Source organism: Poecilia reticulata, chromosome 3 (assembly GCF_904066995.2).
Source record: "Poecilia reticulata chromosome 3, P_reticulata-male-v2, whole genome shotgun sequence".
NCBI classification, from domain to species: Eukaryota; Metazoa; Chordata; class Actinopteri; order Cyprinodontiformes; family Poeciliidae; genus Poecilia; species Poecilia reticulata.
The window spans coordinates 32,730,880-32,743,569 of record NC_088832.1 but is presented as its reverse complement, the minus strand read 5'-3'; the positions used below and the strand labels follow the sequence as shown (position 1 = coordinate 32,743,569).

Here is a 12,690-nt window from a genome sequence, read left to right as displayed (position 1 = left end):
CCTTCACTTTAATAAGTCCCTTTTCTCCCCACACAACACAAAAGTGCAATTTTTATGTTTTTTGCTGAAAGAAAATTTATTTTTTTTCCTGAAATTCTGCTGCTGTTTTAATGTGAAACAGCCTTTTTATGTGCCCCTGCTGCACATTAAAGACATTATTCTGCCACCCACTGCTGTTATTTCTGGCCTCACGTCCCCCGTTCTTCTTCTTCTTCTTTTTTCCAGACATATCTCTCACTTCATGCACAAAGTTCCCTTCCCGTCCTCCCAAAGGCCTCGCATCCTGGTGCAGGTAAGCTCTTTAATTGCAGGAGTGAAATCGGTGAAATTTCTCGGCTTGCCTGCTGGGTTGTGTTCGGCTCCTCCATTATGGATGAGCGTTTCAATGATTTATTGCAGGTGTTTGGTGTTTTTGCTTGGTTGACTCTCCGTTTTTTTTGCAGCTTTCTCCTCATGACAGCCTGATGTTGAGCCAGCCTGTCAGTTCTCCCTTACCGCTCAGGTGAGAGCAGCAGGTTTATTCACCAGCCTAAATATTCCCCTCTGACATTAGATGCAGCTTACTGACCTTGCACCTGAAATAAAATATGATTTTCACGTTTGTCTTCCTCAGCGGAGGAAGGTTTTCCACTCTGCTCCATAACCTCGGTCCGGAGAACGCCGTCACCTTGCTGGTGTTTGCCGTCACCGAACATAAAATCCTGGTCCACTCTTTACGGCCGGCGGTGCTGACAAGCGTCACAGAGGCGCTGGTGTCAGTAAGTCACTGCGTTCACGCCACACTGACACCAGAAACCTGGAGAACGACCTCCAGCTCGTTGTCCAGTTAGATTATCAAACTCTTTTCTGTCTTTATGTAAGAATGATTTTGTGCAAAAATGTAACAAACATGTTTTATATGGATCCAGTGGTGTCCAAACTTTTGGCATGGGTAAAAAAGTTTTTTATAGCAAAAACTAATAAATTTTTTTGTATTATTTTTACTTGCTAAATAAAAAATACAAATAAACATTAAATATTTTAATGAAAGGAGCAAAGTAATCAGATATCTGTAGATGACAGATGTGCAAATAGTAGGAAAAAAAAAACATACACTAACGTTTTCATCCTTTTCTGGACTTTGTGTATTTTTAGAGACAACAAAATGGCTCAGTTTTGCTTCATTTTGACAAACTTATTAACAACACAGGTCTGCAAATCTTTGTCTTCTTTTACTAGTAAAATAAATTAAATCCAAAGTAAAAACCTGGATGAAAACTTTGTGTTGCACTTTATGTTACCATCAGTGAAAACTTTAAATCTGCATCAACAGGATGAACTGGGATCGAGGGCCACAAACGGCCCCCGGACCACGCATTGGGCATCCCTGCAGTAGACTTATCCTGACCTGTTCAGGAAGGGTCATAAGTCACCTCTAAGGAGTTAATTTTTGTTTTTAACAGATTTGTTTGCATTAGTAGATTATAAAACATCTTAAAACTGTTGCTTTAGAATGTGAGTTTTCAGACGTTGAGTTTTCAGACGTTGAGTTTTCAGACGTTTCACATGAGCTTTGGGCTCAGAGGCTCTGAAACTTCCTGTGTTGAATCGTCGGCATCGGCGTGACGTTTGTTTTGTTCTGCTCCGCCTCAGATGATCTTCCCCTTCCACTGGCCGTGTCCCTACATCCCGCTCTGCCCCCTGGCGCTGGCCGACGTGTTGAGCGCTCCCTGTCCGTTCATCGTCGGCGTCGACTCCCGGTACTTTGACCTCTACGACCCTCCGCCTGACGTGAACTGTGTGGACCTGGACACAAACACCATCTTCCAGTAAGCAGAGAGAGAGAGGCATTTTAAAACAAACCTCTGCAAGATTGTCTGTGCTGTAAAATGTAGAATATTATCACAAGATATTAGTAATAACTAATAGATAAAATCATATATTAGTGAGTAAAAACTTTTTTTCAGTTAATTTGTATTGTTTTTATCTCTAAAGTGCAGATTTGGTTTGAAAATTTACCTTGAAAGTGTTTGAAAAGTATTTTACTTTTACTTTGGGAACATTTTAAATTTTTTTGCAGTTTTTTTCTTCTTCTTTTGAGTTTTTAAATTTAGAGACTTCTTGTAAATGAATGAACTTTTCCTCAAAGTATCCACATTTCGTCAGCAGTTATTGTTGTAACCGGTAGACCTTCTGGCAGGTGGTCTGAACTTTGATGTTGGTTTACGCCGAACTTTTCTTCGCCTCTCTGCTTTTGCAGCAACGAGGATAAACGCGCTCTCACATGGAAGATCCTGCCAAAGAAAGCGTGTAAAAACCTGATGAATGTGCTGAGTAATCTCCACCAGCAGCTGGTCGACGGTGAGTACTCTCTGCGTTTTCCTTTAAATATTTTTAAGGTTTTATGAATAGAAGGTGTTGAGGTGTTTTAATCTCATATTACGCCTGTAGCTGCAATTTTAAAGCTTTCTGGGTGATTAGGGGTAATAAAAAAACTGATGTGCTTCATTAATCATCCTCAGTTGTTTTATTATTCTAATATTTTTGCAGCTTTCATTCTTCACTCTTTCCTTGTCCTCTACACTCAACTGAAACTGAGAAATAATCCTTCCTGGGTTAATATCCTAATCAGCGTCTTGCTCTGTTCTTGTCGACTTTCTGAGCGGCTCGGCCGCAGAAACTGCTGCTTATTCAGCCGCAGTAATTGAATAAATGAATTTTCTGATTCAGTGAAGTTGAAAATCTCCTCTGCCGCTGCCAGAAGTCTGGAAATTGATATGCATTTTGAAGTTTTCCGGAGAGTTTCATGTCCTTTTGGGGGAAGCAGGCATAAACTTGAGCTTCATAGTTTTAAAAATGTATTGCTAATCCAGTTTGATACAGAAATACTTTAATCTCTCTCTGGGTATTAAATCTACTAGTAAAGTTGCCATCCGAACAACTACATCACTTTTTATAGAGGAGAACTCATTGGCTTCACAACAGGAAAAATCAGTGTTGGAAAAAACTGATTTTAAACAGCTGAGGAGTCAAAGATGATCAATTTAAACCTGCAGGATGGAACTTTTATTTTAAAAATATATTTTTTTAATGTATTTGTTACAACTGTCACCATGTTGTGACAGTTTAAAATGAGAGATAATCTGTGAAACAATCAAGCTACAACATCTTCTCCCAATGCTCACTAAAACCAACCAATCAGAGCCAGGAGGCGGGTCTTAGTGCTGTCCATCATCCTCCATGTGCGCTCTGCTACGCAGCAGGTAGCATAGCTTGTTGATGACGACAGATAAACGGGTTTTTATGTAATGGTATGTTCTTTCTCTGCCATTAGCACATTTAGTAGCGATTACATTAAGTGATTGGCAGCGCTAAGACCGGCCTCCTGGCTCTGATTGGTTGTTTTTGGTTTATTCATATGCTTCATATGCCGATAGTAGCTCGGGTGGTTTGGTCTCAACTAGCCATTTTTATGGGTAATTTTGTTTAGAGATTTCATAATTAATTTTATTTTGGATATTTTAAACGTCTTCCAGTTACAACATTAAATGTTCATTACAATTTAAAGTTTATTGATCTTTGATAATATTCTTGCATTATTATGCCATTAACATTATATTACTTGAAAATGGTCTCAAAACAACAATATTATCATTTATAGCAATAATTTCTGGGTCAAATTATCACCCAGATAAATTGATCATAAGTCTAATTGGAATGCTATTTGAGATGCTCATGTTTCTGATTGGCTAACAGTCAAACAGCTGCTTTGCTCCGTCAGTTAGCATAGCATGGACAGCTAAAATCAGAAGCTACAACACAACATTTATGCTAAACGAATGAAATGATTATGGAGAGTAGAGGATAAAAGTAGTAAAACATTCTGAAAGTTAGTTTCTTTACATATTTTGTAGCATTGTTTGCTAGTTTTCAGTCCCCAGCTGTTAGCTGTTTGGGCGCCGTGGCGTGGAAACGTTTGGGAAGCCCTGTGCTAACGCACGGCTCTGTCCCCAGGTCAGTACCGCTCCGACGGGCTGCTGGAGCTCAGCATGAACGACTCACAAGAGCTGAGCTGTGGGAAGAGCCTCCACACGCTGGAGCTGGAGATCCAGGAAGCCTTCCTGCGCTTCATGGCGGCCATTTTAAAGGGTTACCGCTCCTTCCTGCGCCCCATCACACAGGCGCCATCGGAGAAGGCCACGGACGCCAGCTCACTCTTCGACTTACAAGGTAACACGGCGAAATCGTCTGATCAAAACGACTTCAAAACCAGCGCTGCATGTGAAGCCGGAGATCGGACTCCCAGAGGAAGCGGCTGAATGAATTAACCCAACTCCTCCGTTTCCATGCAGCCGCTTCAAAGTCTTCACACAGGAACCCTAGCAAGTCCAACACAGGGTAATGAGGCACGTTTCCTCTGATGGCGCTCCAAAACCTGAGGAAGAAATACAAAAACAGCATGCTGAAACAGTTATTTATTCTCTTCCTAAAACTTAAGACTTCAAACTTTCGACCACTTTAGATGAAACTGCTTTCATCTTTTATAGGGAGGTGAAGCTGAATGATGGCCAGACCTGAGTAATACCAAGTTACATTTAGACAACATTACATTTACCAGAGTAACTTTAAAAAATTTCACTTCACTGGACTTTTTACTTGAGTAATTATTTTACAAAGTATTTCTGCTCTTATTGAGTAAAATTTCCAGATTTTCTACCCTCTGAATGAAAAACAAACATATTTTAACCAAAGATTCACCAGACACAGACGCTCCTACTTGAGTAATTTCTTGGACGGCTGCTTTTTATTTATACTTCAGTAAAGATATGTTGAAGAAGAGCTGCTCTTACTTGAATACAGCTTTTGCCCACCTCTGATAATTGCATACACAGTGTTGCATAATAGAAACTAGACAAGTTAACTAGAAGTACAGGTTAAATACAAGATGAACTATGAAGAAAATATGAGACGGATATATTTTGGAGAGATTAAATCCAATCAGATCTAATCTTAGTCATGGAAATGCTGAATGAGTTGGAGAAATAACCAATAAGTCAGAATATTCTGGAGTGGAAGGAAGTTGGATTTATTTGTTAAATTGGGAAGAAAGAAAGTTGATGACATGTGGGACACGAGAACAGTCTGACTCGCTTTCTGTGCTACTATAGGAAAACAAAAATATAAAAATAATGATGTCTGTAATGACACCATTTTGAGTTTCTCTCTCTGTGAGGCTGAAAATGTCAGTCCTGATTATTCTGCAGCTGCAGCGTTTCCACTCCAGTATCTCTGAAGGTGACATTTACGTTGCTTCTGAACTTCTCATTTCTCACATGATCAAACTCTTGTTTCTTTTTTTTTTTGTTTTCTGGGGATTTGATCAGTTCGACGTGACATTCAAGTCTGGTGCCCAAAACATGGAGTCATGCAAGGACCGGAAGTGTTCAGAATAAATCTGAAAGGCCATCAGAGTTACAACAATAAGTCTGAGATTGAAACCAAAACAGGAAATAAATACACAATATAGGTACAATGGGTAGAATGTCATAATAATAATAAAAATAACCTGCAAGGTGTTTTATAAATCGTCATCTTTTATAAAAATAAAAAGTTAATATGCGCTCTAAAATAAGGCAAATGTCTGACTATTTGTAAGTTGGTATGACTTTGATATGGTCATTATGTGGTGAAGAATAATATCTGAGATTTGATTTCTGAAAAACAGAAATCTGGCTGGCAGCCTATAGCTGCTGAACGAGAGTTTGATACTTTGAGGATCACCAGGATTTAAAACAAGGCCTGAACCTGAGCCCTGGGGAACTCCTTTTAAAATAAAGTGTGGTGTCATCTGCACAAGACAAACTTTAACAGTAGACATATTCTTACTAATAATTCAAAACAGGGCCTAAATCTGGGATTCTCCTTTTTAATATCTTCAAATTAATGGAGTAACATCCTGCTGTAAAACATTTACCTTTTAACTCTCATAAAGGCAAAGTAATCATGCAGTTTAGTACTTTAGTAATTAATCAAAAAACTGTTTTTAAGGCAAAAACAACATAAGCAATTTTGTTTTTCCCACAATTTTCTATAAACATTCTTTCTCTTTGCATCAGCAAAAACATTTGGAAACCTATTTAGTGTTTGTATGAACTTGATGAGTAAAATCCGCCGTCTTTATAGAAGGAAACATATTCTAAAATATTAGTTTTACCTCCAACCAATTTATTTTTAAATTATTTTATATAGATTTACAGACTTCTCACTAATTTCTTTTTCCACATTAAGGATTGGCTGGTTTGCCATTTTTGTTTTGCTATGGAATAGTTTTGTTAAGCCGTTTGTAGATTCTTGTTTTTCAGATGGTAAAGAGACTGAAATAACAGAGAAAATGCATTTTTATATTAGAAAAATGAAACTGCACAGTGTATAATCTGAGAACTTAATTGCTGGTTCTGCTTACAAGTGGCCTCTGTCACAAATAAAATATTAATCATCATGTGCAGGAAACACTCTGCGCTCACCTCTGCGTTGTGCCAGCGGCCGCTCTTGCTGCTCTCCGTCTCATAACAGCCGAGGCTTATTACCCAGTTAAGCTGCTTTCAGCATCTATTATGGAGCCGTTTCACGACGTTCGCACTCGTCCCAAATTGGCCATTACAGTAATAACTCCGTGCATTATCCAAACCAACACAAATGGACGTTGTAGAATATTTTTACGGCCTTTTACAGAATAATGGAGTCTTTAGCCACAAAGTCGCACACCTTTGGAGGAAGTCGGTTAATTGTTGCTGTCGCAGCCGGTCGTCTCTCGGTGAAATTAGCTCAGTTTTTAAAGTGTGATGTTTTAAATCTGCAGGATTCTTGAAGAGCCGCGACCGCTCTCACCAGAAGTTTTACTCGCTCATGACCAAGACCCAGATGTTCATCCGCTTCATCGAGGAATGCTCGTTCGTCAGCGACAAAGACACCAGCCTGGCGTTCTTTGACGACTGCGTTGACAAAGTGAGTTCCACGTTTTCATACTTTTTAATTTGGCTTCCTGAAAATAAATAAAACAATCTTTTCTCATCTTTCTCTTTCTGGTTCTGCTGTGGGTTGGAGTGTTTCAGTGAACCTCCTGTAACTTTCTCTGCCTTCAAGTTAAGTTTTCTCCTCTGTCTCCTCTTGCTTCCTCTTGCGAGCAGCTTTACAACTCGGAGCGGAGCGCAGAGAAAGGAGGGAAGGTAAGCTAGCTGCTGTTTCACCTCTTCTGCTTGCTTCCTAGTGTGCATTACATGCGAAAATAACCAAATAATTTTGAGTGAAAATGCATTGCATGGCTAACCTGAAGTTCTGATGTTTTCGGCGTTTTGCTTTAGGAAACCTGCAAAACCTTCAGGTCTGATTTAATCCTGCATTCACACCGGCTCTGTTTAGTCGCTTTAATAAAACCGTAGTTTGTTTGCGTAGAAAATGTGGTTCAAATGTGTAATCTAACTCTGATGTGGACCAAAAAAACTCCATCTAAAAACTTACGTTTTGTCTCTAGACATGCAACTTATTGATTAATGAGTTGAATGGTTGATTGATAAGCGGCCATTTTCTTAAAAACCTGAGTTTTTTCTTGTGTTAAGAGGGACGAACGTCTTTCCATAACATGAAGGGCTAAATTTTTCATAAAGCTAAATGAGAGAACCATCTCTGTTTGGACGGTTCTCTTTCCCATTCTGGGATGTCTCCGCCATCTTTGTTTCTGTATCAACTGGACTCCGCTTCGGGATCAGCAGTGGTGCCCTCTGATGGATGGAGGTCAAACTACGACACAGAAAGTCTAAACGGAGGTTTCTAGCTAATCGATTGGAACTATATCTCTGCTTGGTTGAAGTGAACTCTGCTGCAGTTTGAATGGATATGTGAACGCCAGGCGGACCAGAGACCAAAAGCAATAAGCAAAGTATACCTCAAAGCATTCTGGGTAAATATAACCAAAACAAATGTGTGACTCTAGCGTTATAGCCGGAGAAAAAAAAAGAGAAATCCTACAACCGCTAAAATCCTACCCTACTCCATTTTTGTTTACATTTTGTGAAGCAGGAAGTTGCACTCATTTCTTCTTCAGAGTTGTTTCCTTTAGTGGTTCTTGGTGCAGCGCCCCCACAGGCGAGGAGGGGAACAGGTTTCCATCGGATTTGGTTGGTTTGAGAGCCGCAGCAGCTGAAAATGTAGCAAATATTGCAATTTTGGTCCAAGTCTGCTGGACGATGAGGTGTGAAGACGCCCTTAGTTTCCTCATTTTCACCTCCCTTTTTCACATGGCTTCATTCAGGCAGCATCAGCCTGCTTGGTGTTCTGCATTTTTAATGTTCATTTAGATATTCACTGCATGCATTATTCCTGCTGGCTCTGCAGTTTCTCTTGCATGTGTGAAAGAACAGTTTTAGGTCATCAGACTCCAGCCTTCTGGCTCCATTATAAAAGGTGAACTAACATTAACGATCAAACAGAATGTGTGTCGTGTTTGCAGGGTCTTGATATTTTCTCAGCACCGCACTGCGCTCTGCACTAGATGTGCTGGAGCTGAAGAGTTGTGAGAATTCACAAAACACCCTTAGAGAGTCAGGGTTTCTTTTTCTTTTAGTCTCTTTTGCTCTGTCTGCAGCATTTTGGAGAGTTTAATTCGTGTTGGTAAGTTGAAGGTTAAACTTAATGTGTTTGCAGTTTCAGCAGCCGTTTTCCCTGAGTCACTTCCATGGGTCACCGGCTTCAGCAGCTTCACAACAGGCCTGCTGTAATTTAGGTTTAGTGGAAATGATCATGGAGCTTTTCTGTGCTGCAGTGTGGCGAGTTGGGTGTCCTGACCTCCTCCTGCTCCTCCTGTACAGACGATTAAATCCTGAGTTTGTCTTTGTGAGCTCTGGCTGTGTCATTTCTCGGCACACAGAGATCGCTCAAGTGAAGGAAAATCAGCTTAAAGTTCATTGATCCCTGAAGGAGAGACGGTTTAGAAATATCACCAGAGCTTTTTTTAGTAATTATAAATCCTTATAATAAAGACAGTAAAGATCAAAAATAAACAAATACAGCTGGACGCCTTCTGCAAATGATTTGCAATCATTCAGGTAAATTTTGTTATATTTGCATATAATACATTTCTATTTTAATTAGACAAATGAAGCAATCAGGATATTTTTGTAGCAATAAATTAATTAATCATATAACAAAGTAAAAATAAATCAATTAATTTCCATTTGCATAATTTATAGTTTTTCTTTTTATCAAAAACTGGATGATAAAAGTTTCCATTCTGGTGCTTTGGTCCCAAATAGCCATTTTTTAAGGATAATTTTGTTTATAGAGACTTCATAATAAATTTTGTATATTTTTTCTATTGCTTTGTTTGTATTTTTGTAATTATCTAAAGGTTAATCAATCTGAGAAGTACCAAATACCTGCTGCAGAAAAACTGTAAGCTGATCCTTAATCATCAGTATCTGCCAGTTTACTGCCTGGATGATATTTTGCATCGATATTTGATTCAGCTTATCTATTTTCTGAAGTTCTGGAAATGATTTACTGAACTCTTCATAAAGGGAAATTCTGAGATGACACAAGTCTTTACAAGATCTTACAATAACAAAAAGCTCTTATATTTATTACTTTGCAGCTTCTAAAGTGACACAGAAAACTTTATCTGGATGCTAAAAGAGAAGAAGTTATTTTAATGGTACATTTTTGTCCTGACTGCAAATATTCAGCTTTGTTTAATGACAACATATAGGAAGAAGAGCAAAAAGGATATTTCTTCCTCACTTCGTCCTCAACTGATTTAATTATTAGTCTTTTATTACCTTCAGGCTAACTATGCTAAATTATGAACTTTAATACTCACCTGGCCTCGCCTCGGTTCTGTTGGTGGATAAATCGGCGCCTGCACAGCTAAAGCCTTTCATTAAGCACCTTTCAGTATATTCTGCTTGCTACTGTGACTATTCATTCTCCCTAGATCCACCATAAATCTCCAATCTGTCCCCAGTCACCGCAGCAGCAGTTATCTCATTAAATCTAAGCAGCTCAGGAAAATAAAACGGGATCATTGCTTTTCCCCCTGGTGTGTGGTTGTAACCTTGTATCTTTTGGGTGAAGAGTCGCTGTTTGAAACGGTGATTTATAGTAATTTAATGCTCCTGCTGAGGCGATTGTAGGCTTGTAAATGTCTTGTACCAAACACATCGTCTGACAGAATCACAGATTTATAACAAGATGTAAAAGATGAATCTCTGAGGCGCAAACATGTTCTCTTTCAGTGCCACTACCGGATAATCTTCACAGATTTGATGCTTTGGCTCAAATGTTGTCATTAAATATACTTTTTAAGAAAAATTCACATGTACAGTTCTCTCTTAAAATATTTAAATCTCTTCAACTTTTCCAAATTTTTGTCATATTGCAACCACAGACCTCCTTGTATTTTATTGGGCAATACAAATAAAGAATCACAAAGCATTGTTTAATCCATTGTCTAGATTGAGCAAGAAGGTGAGCCAAGAAATTACTATTCATCCACTCTGACAAGGAAAGCAATAATCAGAAGCAGCCAAAGAGCGATTGAAGGTCCTAAAAACAGCTTTTCTCAAAGTAAAGCGATCTGAATAAAGAAAGACGTCATCTGCATAAAGGCAAACTTTTAACAGCTGACATGTTATTGCCAATTATTGACAACAGTGTCTAAAGCTGAGCTACCGGGAACTCTTCTTAAAATAAAGTACGGTGTCATCTGCATAAAGGCCAACTTAAACAGAAGTTCTTACCAAAAAAATCTGGAATTTATTTAGAAATTACAGACACTTTTCCTGAAGAACAAAGATAATTTTAGCCAAAATAAATAAATAAATAAAACCCAAATAACTGTCTTGATGACAAAAAAGGTCTTGCTCTTGACGGATCAGTTTTATTTGACTGGTCTGTTTTTTTCCCAAAGTTTTCAGACTTTTCCTTCGGTTATGAAACCTCTGAGATTTTACGCATCAGCTTACTGCTTGCCGTTTACTGCTGACCTATAAAAACGGCAAAATGTCACCCCGACGTTTGACCGCAGCAGATGATTTGTTGTTCCATGGATGAAACGGAGGCAGGAAGCTTGTTGTAAATGTAGCTTAGCCTGGTTGTCCTGCCTGTTTCCTATTATAGGAGCTTTATCTGTCTTCATTAGGGCTGTTTCTCTCCGTCTGGCTCTTTCCCTGTGATGTCATTAATTCTGTAATGGATGTGAATGTGTTTATTGTAGCTTTACTTTGCATTTGGGTGTCATTTGTTTTGTGTGTCACAGTTAGAGAAAGCTGCAGAGGTAGAGGGAAAACTAGGTCACCTACTGTCGCCCTCCCTCTTCTCTCACCTTCATCACAGCGTTAAATTACCCTGAAGGGTTTTTTTTTAGGTACAAGAGTTTAATTGGTGTGTTCACCAAACACTGACCCATGCATGTGACATCCTGATTTAGATGGATGCTACTCACCTGCTCAGGGCCACATTCCTGTTTCCATCAGGGTTTTTTTTTTTTTTTTTTAGCTTATTTTGATGTAAATAAATCAAATAAAGGCATTAAGATTACATGAACAGACACAAAAACAAAATGTGTGAAAATGTCATAAATAGAATCCAGATTGGTGCAGTACAGAATGTGTTTTTGTTTAGATGGTTCATAAATGAGAAAGAAAGTTAAAAATAAAGCATTAAATATAAAGGAGAAGGAGTTAAATACATAAAACAGGGTCTGCACACAATCTTAAAAAGTCTTAAAATTCATGTATTAAAATTAAAGCCTTAAAACGTCTTAAATTTACAGAAAAAAGATAAGTTTGCCTTAAATATGTTAAATTTAATATTGCACTCTATGTAGGTTTCTTTTTTTCTTGCAGGACTTCACTGTTGCAAGTAGACATCTTGACTCTAAGCGGTTATGGCTACCGCTAACAAGCAGCTAATATTCCCTTGCTAGCTAAGCAGCTAGCAGGTGTAAAGCTAGCTATTGCTATGAAATGATTACAGAAATAAGGAAGATGCTACTTTCACAGCTGGAAAGCAAACGACCAGAAACAAATGGCGACAAGATGAAAACAAATGTTGGTCGTTAATATCAACCTGGTTTTATTTACCGATACGTTAAAAAATGACTGGTACCGATGTTTGTACCAATATATCGTCCATCCCTGGAATAAAGTAAATAAATAAATCACCGTCTCTTCAGCTGAGATGGATGAAAGAGTCTGTAAATCAGGAATCTCTCTCCCTCTTTGTGTGCTGCGGTCTGCAGGTGGACGGCGAGCGGCCGGATGAGACGCGGCTGATCGAGATCGATGAGTCGCAGCGCAGCGAGCACACGGTGTTCATCACTCCTCCAGAGCTGCCGCCGCTGCCTGACGGGGAGGAGTACCCGCTCTGCTACAGGTACCGACTGGACCGTCTGGTGGGCTTTCATCTCCTTCTCACCCGTTTTCTGGACGGTTTTTGGTTGGTTTGCAATGTCTGTCAGGCGTGGAAAAGCACTTAGCTAAGGGCTCATGAAATTCTGGAAAATACTTTGATTTTATTATTTCTGTATAAAGTCTTTAAAGTGCTTGATATTCAAACTGCCATTTTGTAATAAAGTCCAATGTAACGTTTGATTAAAAGCTTGAAGATACGAAGAACAAAAAGGAATAAATTTCTGCCAATAAACTCGGTTTTAGATTA

At 38.8% G+C, this 12,690-nt stretch overlaps 1 protein-coding gene across 10 annotated transcripts in view; it reads left to right on the top strand.

The window, feature by feature from the left end:
* LOC103463020 (C-myc promoter-binding protein-like) overlaps nt 1-12,690 on the top strand; it is a 65,570-nt gene that overhangs the window by 27,533 nt on the left and 25,347 nt on the right. For 5 of the 10 annotated variants that reach the window (XM_081605486.1, XM_081605491.1, XM_081605489.1 and 2 more), the window contains exons 7-15: nt 226-292; nt 444-502; nt 614-758; nt 1,633-1,808; nt 2,240-2,340; nt 3,994-4,209; nt 6,839-6,984; nt 7,167-7,205; nt 12,272-12,405. In XM_081605486.1, coding sequence (XP_081461612.1) covers nt 226-292; nt 444-502; nt 614-758; nt 1,633-1,808; nt 2,240-2,340; nt 3,994-4,209; nt 6,839-6,984; nt 7,167-7,205; nt 12,272-12,405 — 1,083 coding nt within the window. The remainder of the gene's footprint in view (nt 1-225; nt 293-443; nt 503-613; nt 759-1,632; nt 1,809-2,239; nt 2,341-3,993; nt 4,210-6,838; nt 6,985-7,166; nt 7,206-12,271; nt 12,406-12,690) is intronic. The other 5 variants (XM_081605488.1, XM_081605492.1, XM_081605490.1 and 2 more) reach the window with 1 other exon arrangement.